The 27652-nt window shown below is 42.0% G+C and overlaps 1 protein-coding gene across 1 annotated transcript; it reads right to left on the bottom strand.

The window, feature by feature from the left end:
• LOC147905947 (protein NRT1/ PTR FAMILY 8.1-like) lies at window positions 1-25384 on the bottom strand. Its single transcript, XM_087380545.1, has 6 exons — window positions 25074-25384; window positions 7194-7293; window positions 2195-2303; window positions 1881-2098; window positions 1096-1664; window positions 1-913 (listed from the first exon to the last, which is right to left on the bottom strand). The coding sequence occupies exons 1-6, from the start codon at window positions 25382-25384 to the stop codon at window positions 1-3; spliced, it is 2220 nt and encodes a 739-aa protein (XP_087236671.1).
• Window positions 25385-27652: the final 2268 nt, after the last annotated feature.

Raw genomic sequence — 27652 nt, 5'->3', positions numbered from 1 at the left:
CTACAGACGTTGCTCGCGCATCCGTGTGTTGCCTTGAGGCTCGTCGAACACTCGCATCGGTGTGTTGCCTTGAGACCCATCGAACACGCTGGGATTGCTCTTCTTGTACTTGTAAAACATAGCGCACACAAGGAAGCACAGAAAATTCACCACGCTGATGCCTGCAAGCACCCAATAAAAGTAGTCGATCCTGCTTCTGTTGAGATTGTCTCTGATCCATCCAGTAGTCTTTCCCGTGGCGGCCTGTATAATGTTGACGATTAGCACGCTGATCCAGTTTCCTATGCCTATCCCCAGCAAGAACAGGGACGTTCCCACACTCCTCATCCCATCCGATACCTCGTCGTAGAAGAACTCGAGCTGACCCACGTATGCAAACACCTCTGCCATTCCTCCTATAAAATACTGCGGCACCAAAAAGAAAATGCTGATGGGAATCGTTGCCTCTGGATGATCTAAGAGCCCGTTCGCAGCTGCTGCATGCAACCTCTTCTTCTCCACCACCGCAGCTGCGACCATGGAGAAGATGGAGATGAAGAGGCCGCACCCAATACGCTGCAATGAGGTGAGTCCCCGTTCATTTCGCGTCACTCGCCGGAGGAGCGGCACCAGGAAGTAGTCGTAGAGAGGTAGCAGCACGAGTGAATTAACGGTGCCGAAAATTGGAAGAGAAGCTGCAGGGATCAGGAAGTGCTTGCCCAAGCGTCGATCCATTGTGTTTCCTTGCTGGATGAAGAATGCGGCGATCTGGAAGAACACGGTGGAGAGGAAAATGGTGGTCAGCCAAATCGGCAGGATACGTAGAACGCTCTTGAATTCTTCTACTTGAGTGACAGTGCAGAGCTTCCACGGGCTCTCAGGCACGCCCTTGAGAGCGGTGTTATCAGTGTCCACTGCTGCTTTGTCAAGAAATCTGTTGATGTACACAACTTTGTTAGATACTTTATTTCACCGATTGAAGCTCTGCCTCTGCCAGCTTAAGAATAATATTTGCGGTGTATCTATAAATTAGTGGATTTGTATCTCCGATCGAAGCAAAAATTATGTAAACTCTCAACCCGCCTAATCGAATCACAATGATTTTCGTACACTTACTTGAACTGTTCCGAATGTCTAAGCTTCCTTACGCCCTTGATTGCAGAGCTCTTGCGGCTGTCAACCTCGTAGAGCATGCTTTCATCAGGTACAATTGCGTTGTGTTTTCGAATAGCAGCAACCAAGACTTGAAGAAAGCGCGTGAACGGGCTACCGGAGGTTAGTTTGTGCCTATATACACGCATCCCCGCAAGCAGGAGCACAATGGATATAGCAACAATTGCGGTGGGGATACCGAAGCCCCAGCCAAATCCTATCGTGTTCTGGATGTAAACGAGTATTGTGATTGCGAATAGAGCTCCCAAATTGATGGCCCAGTAGAACCAATTGAAGAAAGAGGACTTAGATAGTTTCTCTTTCTCGTCCTTATCATCGAACTGATCTGCTCCGAACGATGAGACATTGGCCTTGATGCCTCCTGTGCCTATTGCAATGATGTATAGTCCAGCATACAGGAAGGAAAGCATGTGCTTTGTAGCAGGCAGGCATGTTTGAGGACTGTGAACAATGTCACATACAGGGGGCCTGAAAAAGCTCACCGAAGCTCCCACCGTCAGAAGAATCATTCCCTGATCACGCCAACAATGGGCTTCCAAGTCAGTCTAGCTTTGAGCAGATGCGACAATTCGAAAGGTTTAAGTGTGCTCGATGCTTGATTCGCCTGACAATTCGGAGCCCTAACTATTCAGATACCGATGTTCTTTGGAGGCCCAACTATTCAGATATCTATGTGAAAGAACAATCAGTGGTATATGCAATATTGAGATGACGGAAGGAGGCCTAACCACAACATATATCAAAGTGAAGACGAGGATCGTGTAGAAGCGACCCCAGGAAGAATCGGCAATAAAGCCTCCGAACACGCAAAGCACATACGCTGCTGCAACCCAATTGGTAATTAACGTAGCTGCCTCTGCAGGGAATATGTGGAACTCGAATACTAAGTACGTCCCCAGGTTTGCGCCAACTGCGAAAAATGCAATTCTTTCCGCCAACTCGTTCACTGCATGCAAAATTGGGTTAGCAGGCTGCGAAATACGATGTGAGTAACTAGCATCGGAAAGCTCAACTTCCCTTTTACGTGTAAACCAGCACTTACTTAGAATCCAGCTAGCAGCTTTATAGCCGCCGGTTTTGCTGAGGTTGACGGGCTTCCCACGAAGATCAACTGATACATCGCCGGTGTAAATCGTCTCCACGTTCATTTTCTGGAGAATCAAAGAGTCAATCAACAAATAATTAGGATGAGTTTCCTTCATTCCCGGCTACAACGAAAGTGCGGTGCATGCGCCATATTCCTCTTCATTCTGTGTATTATGTGCATTGAGCACGACATAGAGCAGCTCAAACTGTACAGCTTGAGCTGCGTAAGGAAAAGAAGAGGCTGTTTCATAGATAGAGAGGACGATAATTCAGCTACTGATGAACCACCTGAAAACCAGAGCCGACGTACTGGCGAGGAGCAGCAGTTTCGCAGGAGGGCACTAGAGGCTATTTTCTTCGCAAATCAAAGCGAAGGTTGCTGGAAGCTAAAGCTGCAAAGGATCTACAAGAAAGTAAAACTAGGAAGTGCAAGCAACGGATGGAAGAGATCAGATAGTTGGATAGAGAGAGCTCTTTGAAGAGAGATTTGAATGTGGGATATTTGAATGGAAGAGCCGGCTCTCCAAGGGTCTCCACGTGGAGGATTTTGGCTTCGCTCTGCCGACCGTTTGACCAGTTCTTGAAATGCTTCAAGACAAAGCTCCATGTATTCTCTTCCAAAAATCCGCTTTTACTTTCACGAGTGCTTTCCAGCAAGATATGATAGTTTTATTGCTTCATTTTCATTCAACTGGTCATCCCTTACAATAATTTCCACGTTAGAAAGCTGAGACCCGTCTTTCGCAAACTGCGTTCAAAGTAGCTTTCAAGCTGTTATAAAGATATTACCAGACGAGTTTGTGTCACTACGAGCTTAGAGATTTTGCATGCTTGAAGAAGTCTAGCGAAGGGAGAATTTTTCTGTCTACTTCCAAGTTCCAAGTTCGTGGAGCACGACGAATGGAATTAAACAACCAAACTTGAAGTTTTTATGTCTGCCAAAGAGTATACAGAGAAGGATCATGCACAAATTCTATAGATTTGAACCGTACGACTTTGGTATATTAAAATTCGGGACCGAGCGTGGGGAATGTGTTAGACACAAGTAGTTGAACCAGTATTTTAAAGACCTAGCCAATATTTTTAAGAGTGGTGGAGAAATTTCAATTGGTGCAAAATACACTTGCCTCCGTGCGTCCGCCTTTCATAAGATTAATAAGAAATTTCTCTCTCGGGGTTGTCGCTAAGACATTCTAAGAGCTTATGCGTGTTAGACGTCACTTGGATGCTGCAGCTGTGGATTCTCGCTTTTTTCCGCCGCTTAATTTTTTTGTGTCCACGTTCAGCTTTCTTTTTCTAATTTTTTCTTTCTTTGCTGCAGCGGCCAGCTTCAATCTTTGAGTTTTGCTATATTAGTTAATGAGTTTTGATGAATCCGATGCTCGAACGACGCACACTCTTTCTTGGACACAACTCTTATTTAAAAGGTTTTCCCTACACTCCCTGCGTACACCAGGCTAGCAACACTAGCATCACAATGGAGCATCCCCGCGAGCTGCTAAATGCCAGTGGTGCTAATTTCTGAGCACCATTGCAATACTCAGCCAGCAACACTTTTGGAGGGCTTTAGACGTCTATAACTGCTAGGACTTTGCTAGCAGAGCCTCCATGCGGATTCAGGGCTATAAAAACGTGGTGCTGGGCAGGTCATCGCTGGAGTTCTGTACCTCGTGGTGACGGTGCGGGGATCTCCTCATAATGTAGATCCTCATAATGTCAATGGAGCTTGTTCGGCTCTAGTAGCAGGAGAATTGCATCGTTTCCACGATAAGACACAGCAAGAGGTACGAGGCGCACTTTGAGGCCCAACTAAGCCAGGAGCTCCAACCGGGTAAGTCAGGTATTCTATCTCTAGCATAGGATGAACTCACAAGAGTACACTGCAAAATTACACATTTCTTACGCTCAGAAAAGCAATGCTTTCTTTTGACCATCTTTGTACCCCCAATGCTCCCCCAAGTGAGGAATGGTATTGGCTGTCAAGTGGTAGCCTAGGGAACTCACGGTTTCATATGTTCGCCCCTTAATCATACATCTCTCCAAACGAGCCAACTAGGATAAAAATAGAAGGTCAAAAATCTACTCTTTGGATGAACGTAGAAGAAGAAGCCTTCTCACTAAAAAGAATGATAGAAAATATGTAAAGAATGAGAATAAACAATAGCTAATACTTGGAATGGCAAGAACTGTGGTTGGATGAGATGGCCGCTGCACATTATTGATATGTAAGTTTGCAAGATAACTGGTGTAATAACTTTTTTGGCAGTATATAGCTTTGCGAACTAGCTTTTTTGGTAGAGCAGTGTTTTGGACAGTATATGGTTTTGCGAAATAGTCTTTTTAGTATAATATTTTCTTTTTTGCATGACAGCTTGTTTGGAAGAACATTGTCAACCTTTTTTCTTTAAAAGAATACTTTTTTTTCTTTCCTTTTTTTCCTATCTAGTAGATAACAATCTTTTCACCGGTAGGCATAAAGCCCGTTTGGCAGGCATAAAGCCCATTTTGTGGGCAAAAAGCCCTTTTGGCAAGCTAAGCCCTTCTTTATGAAATAGTTTTTTTGGTGGTGTATATTTTTGCAAAATAGCTTTTTTAGTAGAACAACTTTTTGGGCGATTGGTAGAACAAAGTGAGCAAGGAATTGTTGTAACCTTCAACATATAGAAAGCCGACCCATCAAGCTCATAATCAACCCACATTAACCACAAAAATAATCATCTAAAAAATGCACGGACCGAGCCATGTAGAGGGAAACAAACACACCAATCTTGCTAACAAAGAAGGCTAGTAAGGATAACTCTTAATGAAGGAAGGAGTTTTAAAAATCATGCTTCAGTAACTTACACACTAACACATAGAACTCCATAGAATTAAGGCTAAGCTCAAAGACAAACCCCTAGAGTTGTTGCTCTAAACACTCATGACTCGGCAAGGATAAAAATTTATAAAGACAATGAATATTTAATGAAAGAGATGACATCTTATTGAAAACAACAACTACCTCAACCCGAATGATTGTGCCTTGAACTGGGAACCCCAACACTTAATCAAAAGTACCAAAGAAGAATAAAGACCCTCCTAACAAAAGCACTAGGCTCAATGATCATGCAACACCTATAGCCACCCAGACAGGCTCAACTAAATAAGCAACGATCCCAACATGAGCCAAAGTCAAGCAAGGATCAATAAGCACTCAGAGATAGATAGAGATGTAGAGAGAGAGACAGAGAGAGGCACCCTCCTTACTGGTAGCATCAAAAGTAGCTTTATCTGCAAAGAGAGAATATCAAAAGATGAGAGCCGGCAAATAAGACCGTTGTACTCACATAACACCATAGCATGCAAGCTTGCAAAGAAGTTCAAACAAAGCCTTACCTGAGACTAGTAAGGTGGGAGAGCTGCAACATATTGTCCAAAATTGAAGAATCATTCTTATTGTTTGTCATGCAAATTCTTGAACTTGTGTCATTAGTGGAGCAAAGGAGATCATCATACGGGGGAAATTCCCAAAGGAAATCCTTCTTGAGTGAACTAGTATCCTCAGTCTCCACCGATCCTTTAGCTGCTGAACTGGTCAACAAATAGCTGCGCGACCCTCTTGTGGGGAAGTTCGTAGAAGATCGAAGCTCCGATGGGTCCAAAAACTAGTAGAAAAGTGCATGTTGGTATGAGGTCCCCTAATTTTCCTTGTTGCTTCCTTGTAGGATTTAGCAACTTGCTCAGGAGTGTCGTAGGTGCCCAACCATTGTCTCACACCTTTGGAGGGATCTCAAAGTTCTGCAACCCATTTTGCCCACCTTCGATGTCTCACCATTCACCATCCTAGAGATCTAACCTTACCTAGGCCTCATTAATCACTCATATGATGACCTTGTAACCAAGTTTGTGAAACTAACACCACCACAATTTATGGTCCAAGCCATAGCAACCTTTGCCAAAACGAACACATGGACTATGGCACTTGCCTTACAAAATGCAGTCAAGTGTGACTTGAATGTCATCATTTGACAGGATCTACATTACATGTGCATTGCTTTGCCTATATTGAAGGATAGATTAGAGCCTCTATTACATAGCTACCCAAGTATTGGATCTATAGATCCCAAAGCTGAATTGTTGAGAAACCACATCAGGTCTGAGTACAGTAACAGGTACATACAGTTTACATTTCATAGTGTGATCAATTCAAGCTTTGGGTGGAAAGCACACTCTTCGATTGTAGTTGTAGCTTGTCAATTTGCCGAAATGCATGGCTATGTGAATAGTTCAAGATTTTACAAAGTGAGCTATCCGATATGTAATTGCTTAGCTTCTCCACCTTGTTGTGTAAATTCCTTTTCGATGTCATAGCTACTGATGGATTCAAGCGTCTTGCAAAGTGAGTTATTCGATTTGTAGTACCCACCTTTGTAGCTTTGATTTTCTGCATGGCGCCTGCAAGCACTAATATTGCCAAGCTCTTGAATGTTGCACTAGATGTTCCCTATCTCCTCAAAGCCACCTCTCACACATGCACCGGTCTTCTCAACAATGTTTCTGACATCCAATAATTGTAGATTCATGGAGGAGTCCCTCCAATGTCTTGCACACAAAATGGTTAACGTACGTCATTATGCATTTTGAACAAGATATGGCCATCCTTTTGAAAACTCCTCAACTTTTGGTTTATGCATTGTACAAACACATCTACAATCTCTATGGAGCTCAACCATACCATTTTACTGGGGCTTCCTGGGCCATCAATCCTATACTTGCATTGTTCTTTCGTCAATACTTGGATATGGAGTAAAGGGATGTGCAAAGTATGCAAATGGAGGGAAGACCACCACTTGGGGGAGCTAGCTGTCCCTCATAGTCATGTGACTAGTTTGTGGCACATTTAATCGGGTGCTACAAGCTCTCAAGACTCACTTGAGTCCTTGGTGAGTAATTTTGAAACAATTCATATAGCATACCCTGAAGAAATAATCGAGGACGAAGAACAAAATGCAATCACCCTCTTTCATGCCACCGCCCCTCTGCAAATATTCCATTACCGCCTCCACTAGATCCCTCCTGACCCACCCAACAAGCTACCCAACCTCCTCTCCCTTAGACAACACTGCCTGAGTACTCATCCAATGCCTCCAACACCACCACCGCATAGCACAAACCCTCCCCTTCCATCACCTCCAATGCTCCGATTGACCTCCTTGACAAGGCATTCAACACACTGCTCAAAGCAGCACATTTTCTACAAAGCACTGACGCCGTGACTCCTATAGGCCCCCTAGAGACAAAGCCAATGCCGCTGGTTGATGATGAAGCTCTATCATCCTCGCCAAGGTCTCCTCTTGAAGATCTTCATTGTTGTCCGGACTTGCAATCCTTCTAAGAGTTATCGAATAGTGTGCTCATGCACCACTAGAAGCGCCAACTCGAGGGCTCCAACCTCCATCTCTATGAAATTCTGGAGGTGCTCCCTCATAATTCATAATGCAATAATTCAACGATTGGCAGCAAATGCATCCCAAGCACACAAGAGGAGGATACAACCTCGCCCCTAATGCCCCCTTTCTCGTGACTGATGCAGATGTCGGGGTCTATAGTCCAAGTGGCCGCTTCCCTTTTTGAAGTTGGAGAAATTTTGGCACTACTACCGTAGCACGCCCATGATCGTTGAGTCCACCCACTCTACATGCCCATGGAATGATGTTGGACTTGGGTTGCCTTTTGACATCTCCAGCAACAGGACCCCAATGTGTTGTACAAATTTCCAAAGTACAACTTCCCAAAGGAAATGATGCAGAAAGGTTTTTGCCTTTGCCTCCAATCATTTAATGACACCTACGGCTCCATCCCAGATCCCACTGTCATCATCGCCGTCCACTTCAATCGCCTCATCCTCTTACTCCTCTGTGATCTTCCCACCCACAGTCACCCCATTGACGATCGCATTCACAATTTGACCAACTAGATTGTCTTCAACCTCGACATTGGTCCATCTCAATTTCAGGATGTTCGACTCTACCTATGCATCCACAACCTCCATGGGCATCACCTTCGCACTTATGAGGATATGCATGCCACCCATTTTTTGAAGTCGCATGAGCATAAGCAAGAGCTTATGCTTATGCTTAAGTTTCCGCATAATCTTATGCTTATGCATGAGCTTATGCGGAAATAGAGAATGAGAGAAGCTTATGCTTCTCTCATTCTCTATTTCCGCATAAGCTCCTTCTCTTTTTCTGCATAAGCTCCTTCTTTTTTTCCGCATGAGCATAAGCATAAGCTCATGCTTATGCTCATGCTTGAGCATGAGCTTATGCTTAAGTTTCTGCATAAGCTCATGCTTATGCATGAGCTTATGCGGAAATAGAGAATGAGAGAAGCTTATGCTTCTCTCATTCTCTATTTCCGCATAAGCTCATTCTCTATTTCCGCATAAGCTCCTTCTCTTTTTCCGCATGAGCTTATGCTTATGCTTATGCTTATGCTCATGCATGAGCATGAGTTTATGCTTAAGTTTCCGCATAAGCTCATGCATAAGCATGAGCTTATGCGGAAACTTAAGCATAAACTCATGCTCATGCATGAGCATAAGCATAAGCATAAGCTTATGCATGAGCTTATGCGGAAACTTAAGCATAAACTCATGCTCATGCATGAGCATAAGCATAAGCATAAGCATAAGCTCATGCGGAAAAAGAGAAGGAGCTTATGCGGAAATAGAGAATGAGCTTATTCATGAGCTTATGCGGAAATAGAGAATGAGAGAAGCTTATGCTTCTCTCATTCTCTATTTCCGCATAAGCTCCTTGTCTTTTTCCGCATAAGCTCCTTCTTTTTTTCCGCATGAGCATAAGCATAAGCATAAGCTCATGCTTATGCTCATGCATGAGCATGAGCTTATGCTTAAGTTTCTGCATAAGCTTATGCTTATGCATGAGCTTATGTGGAAATAGAGAATGAGAGAAGCTCATGCTTCTCTCATTCTCTATTTCCGCATAAGCTCCTTCTCTTTTTCCGCATAAGCTTCTTCTTTTTTTCCGCATGAGCATAAGCATGAGCTTATGCTTAAGTTTCCACATAAGCTCATGCTTATGCATGAGCTTATGCGGAAATAGAGAATAAGAGAAGCTTATGCTTCTCTCATTCTCTATTTCCGCATAAGCTCCTTCTTTTTTTTGCATGAGCATAAGCATGAGCTTATGCTTAAGTTTCTGCATAAGCTTATGCTTAAGAAGGAGCTTATGCGGAAATAGAGAATGAGAGAAGCTTATGCTTCTCTCATTCTCTATTTCCGCATAAGCTCCTTCTCTTTTTCTGCATAAGCTCCTTCTTTTTTTCCGCATGAGCATAAGCATGATCTTATGCTTATGCTTATGCTCATGCTTATGCATAAGCATAAGCATAAGCTCATGCTTATGCTCATGCATGAGCATGAGCTTATGCTTAAGTTTCCGTATAAGCTCATGCTTATGCATGAGCTTATGCGGAAATAGAGAATGAGAGAAGCTTAAGCTTATGCTTCTCTCATTCTCTATTTCTGCATAAGCTCCTTCTCTTTTTCCGCATAAGCTCCTTCTTTTTTTCCGCATGAGCATAAGCTCACGCTTATGCTCATTCTCTATTTCCGCATAAGCTCCTTCTTTTTTTCCGCATGAGCATAAGCATGAGCTTATGCTTATGCTTATGCTCATGCATGAGCATAAGCATATGCTCATGCATGAGCATAAGCATAAGCATAAGCTCATGCTTATGCTCATGAGGAAAAAAAGAAGGAGCTTATGCGGAAAAAGAGAAGGAGCTTATGCTTAAGTTTTCGCATAAGCTCATGTTTATGCATGAGCTTATGCAGAAATAGAGAATGAGAGAAGCTTATGCTTCTCTCATTCTCTATTTCTGCTTAAGTTTCCGCATAAGCTCATGTTTATGCATGAGCTTATGTGGAAATAGACAATGAGAGAAGCTTATGCTTCTCTCATTCTCTATTTCCACATAAGCTCATTCTCTATTTTCGCATAAGCTCCTTCTCTTTTTCCGCATGAGCATAAGCATGAGCTTATGCTTATGCTTATGCTTATGCTTAAGCATAAGCATAAGCTCATTCTTATGCTCATGCATGAGCATGAGCTTATGCTTAAGTTTTCGCATAAGCTTATGCTTATGCATGAGCTTATGCGAAAATAGAGAATGAGAGAAGCTTATGCTTCTCTCATTCTCTATTTCCGCATAAGCTCCTTCTCTTTTTCCGCATAAGCTCCTTCTCTTTTTCTGCATGAGCATAAGCATGAGCTTATGCTTATGCAGATTTCGCATAAGCTCATGCTCATGCATGAGCATAAGCATGAGCTTATGCTTATGCATAAGCATAAGCATAAGCTCATGCTTATGCTCATGCATGAGCATGAGCTTATGCTTAAGATTTCGCATAAGCTTATGCTTATGCATGAGCTTATGCGGAAATAGAGAATGAGAGAAGCTTATGCGGAAACTTAAGCATGAGCTTATGCTTATGCTTATGCTCATGCTTATGCTCATGCATGAGCATGAGCTTATGCATAAGTTTCCCCCTTCTCTCTTTCCCCCTTCTCTCATTCCCCCTTCTCTCATTCGCATAAGCTCATGCTCATGTAGAAATAGAGAATGAGAGAAGCATATGCTCATGCTTATGCTTCTCCCATTCTGTATTTCCGCATAAGCTCCTTCTCTTTTTACGCATGAGCATAAGCATGAGCTTATGTTTATGCTCATGCATGAGCATGAGCTTATGCTTAAGTTTCCGCATAAGCTCATGCTTATGCATGAGCTTATGCGGAAATAGAGAATGAGAGAAGCTTATGCGGAAACTTATTCTCTATTTCCGCATAAGCTCCTTCTCTTTTTCCGCATGAGCTTATGCTTTAAGCATAAGCATAAGCATAAGCATGAGCTTATGCTTAAGTTTCCGCATAAGCTCATGCTTATGCATGAGCTTATGCGGAAATAGAGAATGAGAGAAGCTTATGCGGAAACTCATTCTCTATTTCCGCATAAGCTCCTTCTCTTTTTCCGCATGAGCTTCCGCATGAGCTTATGCTTATGCTTATGCTTAAGCTCATGCATGAGCATGAGCTTATGCTTAAGTTTTTGCATAAGCTCATGCTTATGCATGAGCTTATGCGGAAATAGAGAATGAGAGAAGCTTATGCGGAAACTCATTCTCTATTTCCGCATAAGCTCCTTTTCTATTTTCGATGCCTATGCTTAAGCATAAGCTCATGCTTATGTTCATGCATGAGCATGAGCTTATGCTCAAGTTTATGCGGAAACTCATTCTCTATTTCTGCATAAGCTCCTTCTCTATTTCCGATGCCTATGCTTAAGCATAAGCATAAGCATAAGCTCATGCTTATGCTCATGCATGAGCATGAGCTTATGCTTAAGTTTCCACATAAGCTCATGCTTATGTGTGAGCTTATGTGGAAATAGAGAATGAGAGAAGCATAAGCTCATTCTCTATTTCTGCATAAGCTCATTCTCTATTTCCCACTCTATTTCCCCCTTCTCTCATTTCCCCCTTCTCTCCTTCTCTATTTTCGCATAAGCTCATGCTTAAGCTTATGCAGAAATAGAGAAGGAGAGAAGCATAATAGAGAATGAGAGAAGCATAAGCATAAGCTCATTCTCTATTATGGTTCTCTCCTTCTCTATCTCCGCATAAGCTCATTCTCTATTTCCGCATAAGCTTATGCTTATGCTTCTCTCATTCCCCCTCATCTCTTTCCCCTTCTCTATTTCCCCTTTCTCTCATTCTCTATTTCCTCATTCTCATTCTTTTCTTTCCTTTCCATCTTCTTTCCCTTTTTCCTTTCCCTCTTCTTTCCTTTCCCTCTTCTTTCTTCTTGCCTATGCCTATGCCTATGAGAATGCTTATATTTGTTTTTTTGTTTTCTGTTTTTGTGTTTGTGTCTATGTTAGACATGGGATCACGTCGCTCATCCGACAAGTATGGACAGCCTCGCAGGAGGAGAGCTCACGATCTATATGCTCCAGAGGACTTTGATTCCTCTCAGGCGACTACCCCGAGGACTACCCCTGGTCCGACTCCTCTCAGACCTAGCACTACGACTACCCCTGGTCCGACCCCTCTTCCACGTAGCACTCCGACTACCCCTCGGGGAACTCCTTTGCTAGCCGCGCATGGCTTTGTCGGGAGTCCTGACGAGTTTGTAGCGCAGATGAGCGACGAGGAGGCAGCGAGATTCTTCTCTCTGCTCTCTCAGAGGACCTCCGCAATTCCTTCCCCTACACCGACGGGTGGACGTACTGCCCAGCCATCCCCTCGCGCCCCTTCAACCACGGGATCATCACCTGCACATGCCTCTCGCAAGGGAAGGAAGAGTAGGATGGGTGGCTCATGTTGTGTTGACTCTGGAGATGTAGACGAGTTAGCACACTCACACTGCTTTAGGTCTCCACTTGGTCTAGAGACACAGTATCAGTCAGGTCGCTTTCCCTCTCCTACTCCCACTGCTACTCCTCGCTCCGGAAGCGCTCCCGCAACTTCCACTCCTTCAGACTCTGCTACCGTCAATCCCCCTTACTCATCAGGGGATCTCTCCTATCAAATCACATCTACCGGAGAGATAATAGAAGATAAAAAGGGCAAAGCAGTGATGGCCGCCATGAGGAGGTTGATGAGTCATCACTTCAAGAGCGGCATAAATACCGATTGGCGGTATCAAGATGCCCAAAAGAAGCAGGCGGTGATCGATGAGTTAAAACAAAGATACCCTAATTTGCCAAATGTGGAGTTTAATGATGATTATATGCGAGAGCGCATGGGTTTGGTCCTAAAGCATCGTAGATCAACCTTGTGTACTTCCATTACAAAGGGGTTGGCTAAACCCAGCTGGGCAGACAAAGCTGATTGGAAGTACTTCAAGAAGCAACATAGGGACCATCCTGAAATGTTCGAGGGTCAGAGGAGGGCTGCGAAGAGATGGCTGGACGTCGTAGGTACTTCGCACTTTGGTGCAGGTGGATGGTATGCGTTCGAGGCAACCGTGGTAAGTCTACTTCTTCCCATTTAATGTATTGTTCTATTTGTTTTACTTACATATTACATGCACTTTAGCTAACTCTAACTCTCGTAAATTGGATCCACAGCAAGCTGCGATCGGTCGTCTTCCTACGGATGCAGAGACGCGGTGCGCATTTCGAATAGGAACAAAGCCGTGGTTTATTGAGCAAGAGGCAATGGGAGCGACAGTTGATTGGGCTGAGGTGGCTGCTCGCACGGTATAAGTTTACTCCTACTTGTAATCTCACTTTTTAATTTAAGTTCCAATCTAATTTTTGATTTATATGGTTCACTCTTAGGGTCAAAGCTCAAGCGTCCCATCATCGGAGGCGAGCGATCAACAGGGGCAAGGATCAGACGCAGGTGGTGAGGACGAGGGAGAAGATGCAGGTGTCGAGGACCAAGGAATAGGCCAACAAGACAAAGATGATTCGGATTCGGATGAGTAGTGGTAGTAGCATTTTGTATATCCGCTCGTTTGAGCAATTTCGTATCACCCTTTCGACAGGGTAATTTTGTTACAAACACTGTTGTATATGTCCGACATGTATATGCATTTGTTACTCATCATTTCACAAGATACCTTGCAAGCAAGGGAAATTTTGTTATAAAAAACTTTCTTTTGTAATTACAAAAAAAAAAAAGGATTAGTGGGGCTAAACAGGGCCAAAAGGAAGCCCTGTTTAGCCCCACTAACCCTTTTTTTTTACTTTTGTTAATCGTCGCTATATAGCGACGTTTACCAGTATCACTATATAGCAACGATTAACAGTGTCGCTATATAGTGACGTTTGCATCGTCGCTATATAGCGACGTTTGCCATGCTCATGCATAAGCTCATGCTCATGCATGAGCATAAGCATGAGCATAAGCATAAGCTCATGCTTATGCTCATACGGAAAAAGAAAAGGAGCTTATGCGGAAAAAGAGAAGGAGCTTATGCGGAAATAGAGAATGAGAGAAGCATAAGTTTCTCTCATTCTCTATTTTCGCATAAGCTCACGCATAAGCATAAGCTTATGCGGAAACTTAAGCATAAGCTCATGCTCATGTATGAGCATAAGCATGAGCTTATGCTCATGCGGAAAAATGAGCTTATGCTCATGCGGAAAAGGAGAAGGAGCTTATGCATAAGCTCATGCTCATGCATGAGCATAAGCATGAGCTTATGCAAATGAGAGAAGGGGGAAATAGAGAAGGGGGAAAGAGAGAAGGGGGAATGAGAGAAGCATAAGCATAAGAGAATAAGAGGGAAAGGAAATAGAGAGTAAGAGGGAAAGGAAAGAGAGAAGGGAAAAGAGATGGGGGGGAAAGAGAGAAGGGGGAAAGAGAGAATAAGAGAAGAGGGAAAAAAGAGAAGGGGGAAAAAGGAGAATAAGAGAAGGGGAAAGAAGGAAAGAGTGGGAGGGGAAGAGAGGGTCCCTACGCCCATCACTGCAGCTAGCGCTTAAGGTGCTAGCTGTAGGCCAATGCAAATAACAAAAATAATAAATGGAAAAAGGAGGAAGCACTTACCTGAAAAAGTATGTCCCGCTCGGTGTAGTGGACTGGCCCTACAAAAGAGAGAAAACAACCCATTTTTTCAAATAAGATGTTAGTGGAAGGAGGAGATTACAAAAGCAACTTCTTGAAGGGAGGAGATTGAGGAGACAAGGAAAGGAGGAGATTGAGGAGACAAGGAGAAAGAGAAGGAAGAGAAATACAAAAAAAGAGGTGAGTTTTCTTTCTTTCTTGAAATCTTGTTTTTTATTTCAATCCTTTTAAAACAAGCATGAAAACTAGTTTACAGGTTTAGCAATACAACAAGAAACACTCACAAAACTAAAGCTAACAAACAAACAACCTACATTGTTGAAACAAACTCACCTCTTAAAGAACTTTCTTTCAAGAAACCAAAGAGGGAAAAGGATAGAGAGGGAGTACAAGAGGTAGGAGAAGGGTGAGGAGTGGAAAATAGAGTGGGAGGTTGCTTGGAATAGATGGGAGGTCGTCGAAAATAGTGGGAGGAGATTTTGGGTTGCTTACTTGAGAGATTAGGGAATGGATTGAGCAAAACGCCGCGCGTTTCGGCGTTTCGGGTTTTAATCCACAGCGTCGCTATATAGCGACGCTAATCCGTCGCTATATAGTGACGTTTTTAATTAAAAACATCGTTATATAGCGACGGAACAGAGCGTCGCTATATAGCGACGCTTACTGTCACTTTTTTTATATGGCCTCAAGAGAAGCTCAAACATGCTATTTTATAATTGTCAATATCTCCTCTTCATGCTTATGTTGTGATTTTATAAGTGTAGATGGAAGGGACGAGTGGAAGCTCGTCCGATGATGCGCCAACGCCCGGTAGCACGAAGTGGCTTACGGAGAGGTTATACTATCATTGTACTCATTGCAAGCAAGAAGTACGACATCAATGTCGTATTATCATGCGCCACTTGTGGATGTATGGGGAGGAGCCGGAACCAGTGTCCCCCGTTGGTGTTGCACACGTTGATGGATCATCGGTAAGTCAAAGCTATTTAAGTTCGCAATCTTATTGTATACCAGGATAGAAGATCTTATATTTACACTAAATCTTAAAACAGGATGAGGAGGGTGATGAGGGTACACATATACCTTCTCACTTTCAACAAGACTATAGTCTCTCGGATGACGACGAGGGTATGGTCGACATGATGGATTCCATTTTTAGGGGCACTACATCCCACGTACACATGATGTCAGAGTCTGAGGTCAAAATGCGAGAGTTGGAATCAACACAATTGTACGAGGGTGCTAGGATGTCTAAACTACGTGCTTGTCTCTCAATCTTGAATCTACAAGTACAGTATGGGTGGTCGGATACAAGTGTCTCGACCTTAATGAGGTTAGCCCTTCCATTAATTTGACTCATTATTTGGATATTGTTTGTTTTGAGAATCATCATTTGGATAGTGTCTTTGTCATAGGTTGCTCCAGAAAATGTTGCCTGCACCAAATACTATGCCCGCATCAAGAGATGAAGCGAAAAAGATGCTAACAATGGTGGGTATGGATTATGATACCATCCATGCTTGCCGTAATGATTGTATTCTCTTTCGTCGTGAGCATGGAGATTTGGCTAGTTGTCCAAAGTGTGGGGAACAATGATATAGAGATGACTTGCAGGGTGAGCGGATACCGGTAAAGGTCTTAAGACACTTTCCCATCGTTGCAAGAATACAACACATGTTTCGATGCAAATCCATAGCAGAGTTGATGACATGGCATGCATCTCATCGGTCCACTGATCACACATTGAGGATTCCCGCAGATTGTGCAGCTTGGAAGCACATAGATAATTAGTGGCCGAACTTTGCGAGGGAGCCACGTAACTTACATCTTGGGCTAGCCATGGACTGCGTGAATCCTTTCGGGTTACGCTCGACATCTTGGTCGACATGGCCCATAGTCGTGGTGAATTACAATATCCCACCATGGCTAACAATAAAAAAGGGACACCTCATGCTTGCACTACTTGTGCCAGGAAAGTACAAGGCAAAAAACATGGACGTGTACATGGCACCTTTGATAGAGGAGTTACAGATATTATGGAGAGGAGTGCAGGTCTTTGATATTTCCAGAGCTCCTAGACATACCAATGATATTTTGGTCAGGGGTATCTTGATGAGGACCATGCATGACTACCCAGGATATGGAGAGTGCGCAGGTACGTGGTTATGTCTCTACATGTACAATGAGGGATTATGCTTTTTTTACTCTCTTTTGCACGCATGTCTTGTACTAACACATTCATGCACGCGTGCAGGACTTGTTACAAGTGGGTACCATGCTTGTCCTGTTTGTGGACCGGCTTTGAAATCGCTTGCACGCTACTCCAAACATATGAGGAAAAATGTTTATGAAGGTCATGCTCGATACCTTCCGCTCGACCATCTCGCACATGGAGGTCAACTTGATCCATCACCATCATATTTGAAGGCAAGTGATTGGATTCAAGCTTGGAGGGCAAATGGAGAGGAACCTCCTCCTGGTATGAAGAGGCTATCGATCTTTCATGAGCTTCCTTATTGGGGTCAGTTACAAATCAATCATCTCTTGGATCCCATGCATATCTTCAAGAATATGGGGGCTACTATTTGGGCACACTTGGTTGGTTCTAAGGACTCGAGAGGAGTGCGAGAAGACTTACGTGCTATGAATAGGATGTCTCGTTTGTGGCCCCAAGTGCATGCTTCGGGAAAAGTTGTCCTCCCGAAAGCAACGTGGATCCTCTCTACGAGGGAGGAGGCAGCGGTCAAGGCAGACATTGCCTCTTTTCAAACACCGACAGGGTACATGCGTTGCTTGAAAGGAGCATTTTCAAAGGACAATAAGCTTAGTGGCCTCAAGTCCCATGATTGGCACAAGGTCTTACAGGTATTCTAAGTAGAATTAGTGTACCGATAATAGTGATGCATTAGCGTAATTATTATTATGTTATATTGTTGACATGACTTCATTATTGCTTTGATAGTTCATCCTCCCAATTACAATAAAAGGGTGCTTACAAGAAGATGTTAGAAATGCTATATTCAAGATCTGTGGTATTGTGAGGTATGCTTACTATCAAATCGCATTATGTATTTTCTTAATGGACATGTAAAATAGGTGGATCTCAAATATCTTACATATGCATGGACATGTGAAATAGGTAGATATCTCAAAAAGAGATCTCTATATCGAGCATCGAGAAGGCTAGGGTGGAATCCATCGAAGCCGTATGCTTGCTTGAGAAGCACTTTCCCTCAAGCATTATTACAACTCAAGTCCACTTGCTTGTGCACATAGTTGATGAGGTGGCTATAGCAGGTACCGTTCATAATCGATGGATGTTTTTTCTCAAGCGGTTTATGAAAACTTTAAAGGGGTTTGTAAGACAAAGAGCAAGACCAGAAGCAAGCATGGCAGAGGGATGGCTTGTGCAAGAGTCATTAGTATATATCACAGAGTTTCTTGCATCCACGGATCCTGATATGTCGCAAGCTTGGCACAACAAGGATGATGATTGCATCATTGGCGAGGTTCCCCAAGGAAAAGGGATTGAAAGAAAGATGAGCGAAGAGCAAATGGAGAAATTCAATAAGTTTTGTATCCTCAATAGCCCTGAGATGTAGAAGTGGATTGAGAGATATGAAGTGGCCAAAGCAGAAAGAATAAATGCAAGGACGAGATTTAGAGTAATGTACAGGCGATCACAACCATATCCACGAGATCTGGCTCTTCTCCCTACTCACATGTCACTTGATTGGCTACAACTGGCTCTACATAAAGGCCGAATGTGATGGAGAGACAATAAACGAGCGTGAGTGGGAGTTATCATCTAGATGTATGGTGCATGTAAGTTTCTTATATCTTGACGTAATTAAGTAATTATTTGTGGCAATATATGCTATAAAATAGGTGCATCTTCATTGTTTTAATGATGCTCTTTTACAGTACAAAAAGTATAGTGCATTATGGTCATATGGACGACATTTTTGCGTGGAACGCATCGATTCAAAGAGAGTCACGTATGATTGTGGAGTCATGGCTAACTTCACACAAGATAGCTGAGCAAGTGCTTTGGATACCAATCTTCTCTCTTCACAGTTGGATTATTGTGGAACCATAAGCGACATCTATGAAATTGATTTCAGACGATTTACTATTTTCATTCTTGATGTAAAATGGTTTAGAACTACTTACAACGGTCCCCATGCGACAGTGAGAAAAGATAGTAGCTGTCTCTTTGCAATAGACTCCACCAAACATTGGACCGATGAAAGTGATACTTTTGTTCTTCCCGAGCACTGTGAGCAGGTGCATATTAATGATTTAATTAGTCGAAGCTTTCGATTTTAAAGTCCATTGATATATATATAATTGACGACATTTGGCACCCATCTTCAATATAGGTGGTTTTTCATCTGGATCGTTCTGGTCCAAGAGGATGGTACGTGATCCAAGTTGCACCACGAAGTAAGCGAAATTTTGAAGATCGAGATGTGGATATGGAGATGCCACTACCAATGCCGGATCCAATTGATGAATCTAGCGAAGAAGATGTAGATCACCATATGAGCCAAGACGAAGATGCGCATAATGACATCGCACGGGAGGAGGATGGAGATCACGATATTGACGAAGAAGACAACAATCATCAAGATCAATCACCACACTTAAGCTTTATTGAAGAAGATGATCAAATACTTTTAGGTGAACGTACGATGCTAGAGTACGATGATGATATAGGAGATCAACTCGGTATAGAGTTGGAGATAGACTTGCTTGGCGCCTTAGACTTGGCTCAAGATGAAACAGTTGATGTAAATGCTCTTATTTGATTTTTCTCATCTCAAACTTGGACATGAATATATATATGAGCTTCAAAGACTTGATGTACATGCTCTCATTTTTTATTTCTCTATGAGCTCAAACATGTATGAAAATTTAAAAAAATTTGTCATTGGAAAAAACTAACTTTTAAGGCCTATAAAAAAAAAAAAACTCTCTGTAAAAGCGTCGCTATAATATTTTGTATCAGTGTCGCTATATAGCGACTTTTATATAGCGACTTTTACAAAAGTCGCTATATAGCGACTTTTAGCAACAGTCGCTATATAGCGACGATTTACGAAACCCGCTTTTCATACCGACGATTAACGCTAAGCGGGCGCTAAACGTCGGTACGTAAACATCGCAATAGGATCCGTGTGTAGTAGTGTCATCATCTAGCACATCCATGAGACTATACTCCTTCTCAAAGTGTGAAGGTATACACACACCACCCTCCTCATCTTGTCTCAAGGTTTCGTGTAAATATAAGATCTTGTCTCAAGATTTGGTGTCGTGTACACATGCAATATTAATCATGAACTCAAATAGCATTGACTTTCCAATGATCCATCATCACGTGCACCACCAATGGTGGGTAATGGTTTGAGCTCCTTCCCATACATCCTCAAGTGGCACATGACAATATGGCGTTGATGTCGTACTTCTTGCTTGCAATGAGTGCAATGACAATACAACCTCTCTGTAAGCCAGTATGCGCCACCGAGCATTGGCACATCATCTGACAAGCTTTCACTCGTCCCTTCCATCTGCACACCTCCAAAATCACAACACAAAATGTAAGGAAATCCATTAAGATCCAAAAAATAGCCACCCATGAGCTCCTTCCCTCTCTTCTTAGATCAAGTGCCCTGAACCATCGCTATATAGAGATGCTTTGTCCTGTTTTGTCGCTATATAGCGATGCTTTTAGGGTATAAGTATATAGCGACCCTTTTAGGGTATAAGTGTTGCTATATAGCGACACTTTTAGGATATGAGTGTTGCCATATAACAACACTTTTAGGGTATGAGTGTCACTATAGTGTGACTGACCAGTGTTGCTATATAGTGACATTGGGGGACTAAAACCTGAAACACCCGCGAAACCCCATGCGACGTCATCTTTCACAACTCTATTATGAGAAAAGCAAAAATCTCTCCTCCCACGTTTTCCTTCTCTATTCGGCGACCTCACTTTCCTCCTCTATTCCCCACACTCCTCACCCCTACCAAGCCCCTCTCCCATTGACACTTGTGCTCCCTCTCTACATGTGTGAAAGGAAGTTTTTCAAGAAGGTGTGTCTCTTTAAGCAATGTAGGTTCATTTTTTTGTGAGATTTCATTTTGTGAGAGTTGAAGCATGTTTCTTCTTGCATTGCTAAGCCTATGCGCTAATTTTCATGCTTGATTTTCAGAGATTAAGGAACAAAAATGAGATTTGCTTCTCTTTTTGGTATTTCTCTTCCTCCTCTTTCCCTTCCTTTCGTGCTTTCTCCTTGTTTGTAGGCTTATGCTTGTCCCCTCAATCCAATCCCTTTGGAAAGTTGTTTCTCTAAATTCTTCCTTCTTCTAACTAGTTATCTAAAAAATGGTATGTTTCCTCTCTTTTGTAGGGCCAGTCCACTCCCAGTCCATGAAACACCGAGCGGGACTTTTCCAGGTAAGAAAGTGCTTTCTTTTTTTTCCTTTTTTTTTTTTCTGTTATTTGCATTGGTCTGCAGCTAGTGCTTTAAGCGCTAGCTACAGTGATGGGCGTAGAAACCCTTTTTTCCCCTCTCTTCTCTTATTCCCTCTTCTTCCCCTCTTTTCCTCTTTTCCACCCTCTTTCCCCCCTCTTTCCCTCCCTCTCTTATTTCCTCTTCTTCCTCTCTTTTCTTCTTTTCCCCTCTCTTTTTTCATTCTCTTTTTCCCCCTTCCTTCCTCTTCCTTCTCTTCTTTTCCCCTCTCTTATTTCCTCTCTTTCATCCTCTTTTCTCTTCTTTTTATAAGCATATGCATTTGCCTATGCTTATGCTCATATGCTTATGCTTATGCATGAGCACATGCTCATATGCTCATATGCTTTTCCCCTCTCTTTTTTCCTTCTCTTCTTTTCCCCTCTCTTATTTCCTCTCTTTCATTATCTTTTCTCCTCTTCTCATAAGCATATGCATTTGCCTATGCTTATATGCTCATGCATAAGCATAAGCATATGCTTTCTCTTTTTTCCTCTCTTTTATTCTTTTTCCCTCTCTTTTTACTTCTCTTTTCCCCTCTTTCTTTCTCTTCTTTCTCTACTTTTCCCCTCTCTTATTTCCTCTCTTTCATCCTCTTTTCTCTTCTTTTCATAAGCATATTCATTTGTCTATGTATCTCTCTCATAAGCTTATGCTTATGCATGAGCATATGCTCATATGCTCATGCATAGGCATAAGCATATGCTTTCTCTCTTTTTTTAATTTTTCCCCTCTTTTCTTCTTTTCTCCTCTCTTTTCTTATTTTCACCTCTTCTTTTTCCTTCTCTTATGCTTATGCTCTTTTCCCCTCTCTTTTTTCGTTCTTTTTCCCCCTCTTCCTTCCTCTTCCTTCTCTTCTTTTCCCTTCTCTTATTTCCTCTCTTTTATCCTCTTTTCTCTTCTTTTCATAAGCATATGCATTTGCTTATGCTTATGCTTATTCATGAGCATATGCTCATATGCTCATATGCTTTTCCCCTCTTTTTTTCCTTCTCTTTTCTCATCTTCCTTTCTCTTCCTTCTCTTTTTTCCCCCTCTCTTATTTCCTCTCTTTCATCCTCTCTTCTATTCTTTTCATAAGCATATGCATTTGCCTATGCTTATGCTCATATGCTTATGCTTATTCATGAGCATATGCTCATATGCTCATATGCTTTTCCCCTCTCTTTTTTCCTTCTCTTTCCCCCTCTTTCTTTCTCTTCTTTCTCTTCTTTTTCCCTCTCTTATTTCCTCTCTTTCATTTTCTTTTCTTTTCTTTTCATAAGCATCGGCTTTCTCTCTTTTTCTATTTTTTTCCTCTTTTCTCCTCTCTTTCAAAAGTATAATTTTGTAACAAACAATGTTGTATATCTTCAACATGTATATGCTTCTGTCGCTCGGCTCGTTTGAGCGATTTTGTATCACCCTTTTCACAAATTTTTTTTGGTAACAAAGAACATTCTTTTGTAATTACTTTAAAAAAAAACATTAGTGGGGCAAAACAGGGCTTGATGTGGCTCTGTTTAGCCCCACCAATGCTTTTTTTAAGCTTATATTAATCGTCGCTATATAGCGACGTTTACTAGTGTCACTATATAGCGACACTTGTTAGTGTCGCTATATAGCAAGTTTACTAGCGTCTATATAGCAATGCTTGTATAGCAACCGTTCTTTTTCGACGCTTATAGCGACGTAAAGACCGACCTTTGCGCCCGTAAAAAAAAAAATTTAGTGTAAAAAAGGTCAGTATTTCCATTAAAAAAGGGCCTGTGCCTTGTAGTGAAATCCATAGATTCCTCATGAATATCTTCCTCAATAGTTTCTTTTCTTTAACATTTTCTTTTCCTTTCCTCGGTCTTTCCTTTTCTAATCGACCTTTCACACTCTAGAATTTTAAAGGAATAGGTTTTCTTGTTTTTGGAAAATTTTCCAATAAAGAAAAAGCTTTGTCTAGAAGGGAGAATACAATGTCTACTTGGTTGTTATTTGTTCAAGGTATTGGAGTTGAATCACTCTTTCTATGATAAGTGTAAACGAGTGCTTATGGCTCAACCCTACTTCTCCAAAGTTAAATCTTGTAATCTCAAGATTTAAAGTTAGTTCCTTTCAAGTAGGAATGAGAGAGAGAGAGAGAGAGAGAGAGAGAGAGAGAGAGAGAGAGGTCAAAAAGAGGCTAGGATGTGGATTAAAAAAAAGTCCCTAACTTTACATGACATGGCTTTGTTTTCTTGGTTTCTTTGTGCAAGACTTAGTCATGTGGATGATCGTGAACTTTTTTGAGGTAGAGTTTTCCCCAAAGCTCATTTAATGAATTTTCCTTTCTATTTAGTATTCTCATTGTTTTGGTTCAGATTGATCTCAAGGTATATGGACTACAAATTAGGCACATGGATGATCAGTTATGTATTTTCCTTTGTTGTATATTTAACCTCCAAAGCTCCATTCCTAGATATTGATGGTGAAGGAGTTTTCCTGGTTGGAATTTACTCCACAAACTTTGTCAAATGAATTTTTGCATATCTTTTTTGCTAAACCTTATAGGAACGTGGGGAGAAACAACAACTATCTATATTCTGTGGGGACATTTAAAGAGATGCAACTATGTTTGAAAGCAACAACATATTTTGCAGATTTCCAACTATTTGTTCACAAAATATAATAATTTCTATCGTGTTGATGAAGAAAAGAGAGGAATGTGCAAAATACTTCTTATGGTTGAGCAACTCCATGGTGCATCAAATTATTCATGAGTGTAAATAAGAGGGGCCTATTCCCAATGCTAGACGATGAAGACCTTGAGATCTTTTGCCTCTTCAATTTCCTGTAGCCTCCATGGGATCTCCTCTAGTGGTGCCCAATTTACCATTCTTCTTCTTTTGAGGAGCATGCTTGATGACATTTTGGATGATATCTCATCTTTTAGGCTTAGTGCACACGCTACACAAAGTGTGCAACCAGCCTTGCATCCATTTGGTGCACACGATTTTGAAGAAGGGCACATAAATGCGTCCTCAGGTGCTCATTTTGGCACCTTGGTTTGGAGAGATGCCAAACCAAGCACCTGTGTGCCACCACTTCATGACTCCTCCCAAGCATTTTGACCGCCTCTAGGGTGTGCAGACAGGGGTAGAGGAGAGGATGTACACCATCGACCGCTGTCGGTCATTTGTTTGCTCGTGGAATGCTCCCTTGAAGACTCGCCCGAACAAATTTTTCCCATGAAGGACGTCCTCGAAATCCATTCCGAAGCACAGGTGATGCGTAGAGCAAGTGCACACATATCTCCTCATGTGCACTAACCCTTAGCTATCCTCACCGAGTCTCCCATGTGTTTTCCTTAGTTACTTTTGAGAGACCTTAGAAAATAGTATCGTACAATGTTGTCCACTTTCCATAGATTGGTCTTTAGAGAAATCCTATCAAATAAATGTGTCCGAAAGAAATTTGAAAAGCTGTTCGACTATCCCAATCTAACTTGGCGAGTAGGGGCACGGTGATGTAAAAGATCGTTTCTAAAAGATAGAACGTCGCAAGCCATAAGGCGGATTCAAGCTGTATGCATGTACTTCTCTTGATTTGCTGTTGCGAGGTTGCTAGTTTGCCTAGGAGTTGACTGTCATGACCGACAAGTTGCCTTGGCAGAAGATCAGGTCTCTGAAACTTTGCCTCTTGAATTTGCCCATGTGCAATGTTCCTACACGTCCTTGCAAACAGTCGGAGAACGGCTAATACTCATGCTAGTTGTTTCCCGGACCTACCTGGCAAAGCTGTCTATGCTCTCTAGCAGACCTACAGCTGCTGCCAGTGTCGAATCACCTGTCGATACTCTAGCAGGCCTGAAGAGAGAGAGCGTCTGAGCCAGGTTCTCGCGAAAAGCTGAAAACCCTGTAAGCCATACTATCGGGTCGGGACGCAAGGCTGGCTGAGTAAAGGAGCATTTGTCTGTGCTCAAATCCTCCGCAATCAACGGAAAATCTCCAAAAGCGAAAGCACGATAGAAGTCATCCTGATTGTGGATAAGCAACAATCGGCTACGGAAAGTGGCCGTCACAAGCTCGAACTGACGCATGAATGGTCGGAAGCTTGTGACATGCAATCAATTGGATCCGGGGAGAGAGATGCGTGCATCATGCATGCACTTGCAAAGAGGCAAAACCAAGGACAGCAGGTAGATACTAGAGATGGAAATTTGGCAGGAGCACCAGTTTCTGATCATCCGGTGACGATGCCGGCTAGACGCGAGGGCCCTTGGAAGTATTGGGCAATGCATTTGAGCCTTGGTCCGTGATACTGACAAAAGGCCTTATTTGAAATCTCGATCAACGATAAAATGGGTTCATAATCATCGTCATATTAATAGCGATGAGATAGACGTGAAAGAGAGCGACCTGGGATGGTCATTCCAATCACGCCTTTGTAAAGAAGCTAGCCTTTTAAAAGTGTGTGCACACGATGCCCAGGCTGGTGGCGGTTTTTGGAGGCTGGCACATTTTTGGGGTTAATTCTCAAATTTGCGACTCATTTCCTCACGAGCCCTCCATCTCGTGCTAGAGTTAGTGCACACGTTGTGAAGAATGTGCACGGCTGGTGCGAATCTTCAGCTCAATTTGAAAATTAGCGTCTCAAGTGAAATCAACATTCATTAGATCTCATGGAGTTTATTGGACCACCTGACTCCTTGCAGGGAGCTCTCTGTGAGCTACAGAGTCCACATGGCAAATGTGGATTGGTGGGAAGAGTAATGGCACTAGTGTTGAAATCTACAACCTCTAGAATGGAGGTGCGAAATAGAGCATCAATTGCGCTCCACACTGACCTCGAAAAATGGCCAACCTCTAAAACAAGGCTCCAACCACCCATTACGTGATGCATGTGCACTGAGCCTTCAATGCTTACAAGCTGGTACATACGTAGATGGGCAGGCCAATCCAAATTGCCATGGAGAGCTGCTTGCAAGTAGTTAGACCTCTATTTCAAATGAGTCAGACCTCTATTAAATGCTTCAAACTAGTTGAGCAACTTAGTCATGTGAACAAAATCATATAATGGCACCAGTTGCACATCTTCTTCTCATGTGCATAGCCCCTAATAGGATACAAGGTACCATTTCTTTACCATTACATGCATATAATAGGTATCACATTTACATCTACATCCTCATATTTATTAACCATGAAGCAAAGTGAAAGCTCTCTCTCATGTGAAAGCAAGCTCCTTTGACCATGATCTCCTCATGCATACAACCCTAAGGCTTATGCAAACTGTATCCCTCTATAACAATGGCATTGTCAAGAGCTTTTAGGAAGTTTTGAAAGCTCTATTTAATACATCAGGGATCGCTCTACAATGTATGAATGTTTAAACCATGTGGGATCTTATGCTTGATCTATGTATACTGGTGGTCCATTAGAAAATATATGAGAACTTAAACTAAAAAAGGTTGGATTAAAGGTTTACAATTTACAAAAAGCTATGCAAGGGATATAATTGGCATATAATGAACCCACTAAGAGTCTTCCCAGAGAGGGGAGAGAGGTGCACAATGCAATAATGAATTCAAATAGAGACCTTCAATTAGGACCCCTAATTTGTTACATCTCATCAAGAAGTTTTGGAAGCTTTGATTGAAATGGAGTCAAAATAAGGGGCATCTCAAGAGGAAATAGTTTCTAACCCATAAGCATGTTTAGGAAAAAGTTCCTCTATAGAAACTATTATGATGATTTAAGGTGAAAATTGATAGTATAATGTTGGAAAATGGTTAATAGGAATCTAGATAGATGAGACTCTTTCAAAACTACATCTGAGCCACATCCTAGAATGGAGAGATTAGGAAAGCATTATCACATCCTCTTGAAGGTTCTACATCCTGATAATTATGTAACATAGCATGTTAGCTACTTATCAAAAATGAATATTCTTAAATTTTGGAAACTCATAGAAAGACATATTACAACATGTAGGAGGCATGCACTCACAAGCATCATGCATACACACCCATGCATGCATGAACATATGGACATCCATGGAGCATCCATGCATGCATGACTATGAAATGTATAAAACATTCTCTACTTATAATTACCAAAATATGCTTTATTTTCTATAAAAAAGTAAAAAATTTCATCTCAATCATTGTAGTTCATTCTAATATTTAAATTAGAACATATTTTTAATGTTAAGATAAATAAGTATATGGAGTCCATGCTCATAGAACATGTTTATTGAAACTTAAAATGTCTCTAGAATTAGATAGTAACTAAATTATCGAGATGGTTAAAGTTTAGAGAAGAAAGCAAGTAATACAATGTATTGTCATTTGGACCAAATGGTTCAA

This window comes from Dipteris shenzhenensis, chromosome 1 (genome assembly GCF_047967505.1).
Source record: "Dipteris shenzhenensis isolate YYH24624 ecotype China chromosome 1, Dip_SZ_1.0, whole genome shotgun sequence".
NCBI classification, from domain to species: domain Eukaryota; kingdom Viridiplantae; phylum Streptophyta; class Polypodiopsida; order Gleicheniales; family Dipteridaceae; genus Dipteris; species Dipteris shenzhenensis.
The sequence above is the reverse complement of the archived record's forward strand: the minus strand, read 5'-3'. Positions and strand labels throughout refer to the sequence as shown.

Coding starts and splice junctions, on each gene's coding strand:
- LOC147905947 (XM_087380545.1), bottom strand. CDS start 25,384: ATGCGTCAGTTCGAGCTTGTGACGGCCACTTTCCGTAGCCGATTGTTG. Junction 2,099..2,194: donor AGCTGCTAGCTGGATTCTAA/GTAAGTGCTGGT, acceptor TTTTGCATGCAG/TGAACGAGTTGGCGGAAAGA. Junction 1,665..1,880: donor TCACTTTGATATATGTTGTG/GTTAGGCCTCCT, acceptor TGGCGTGATCAG/GGAATGATTCTTCTGACGGT.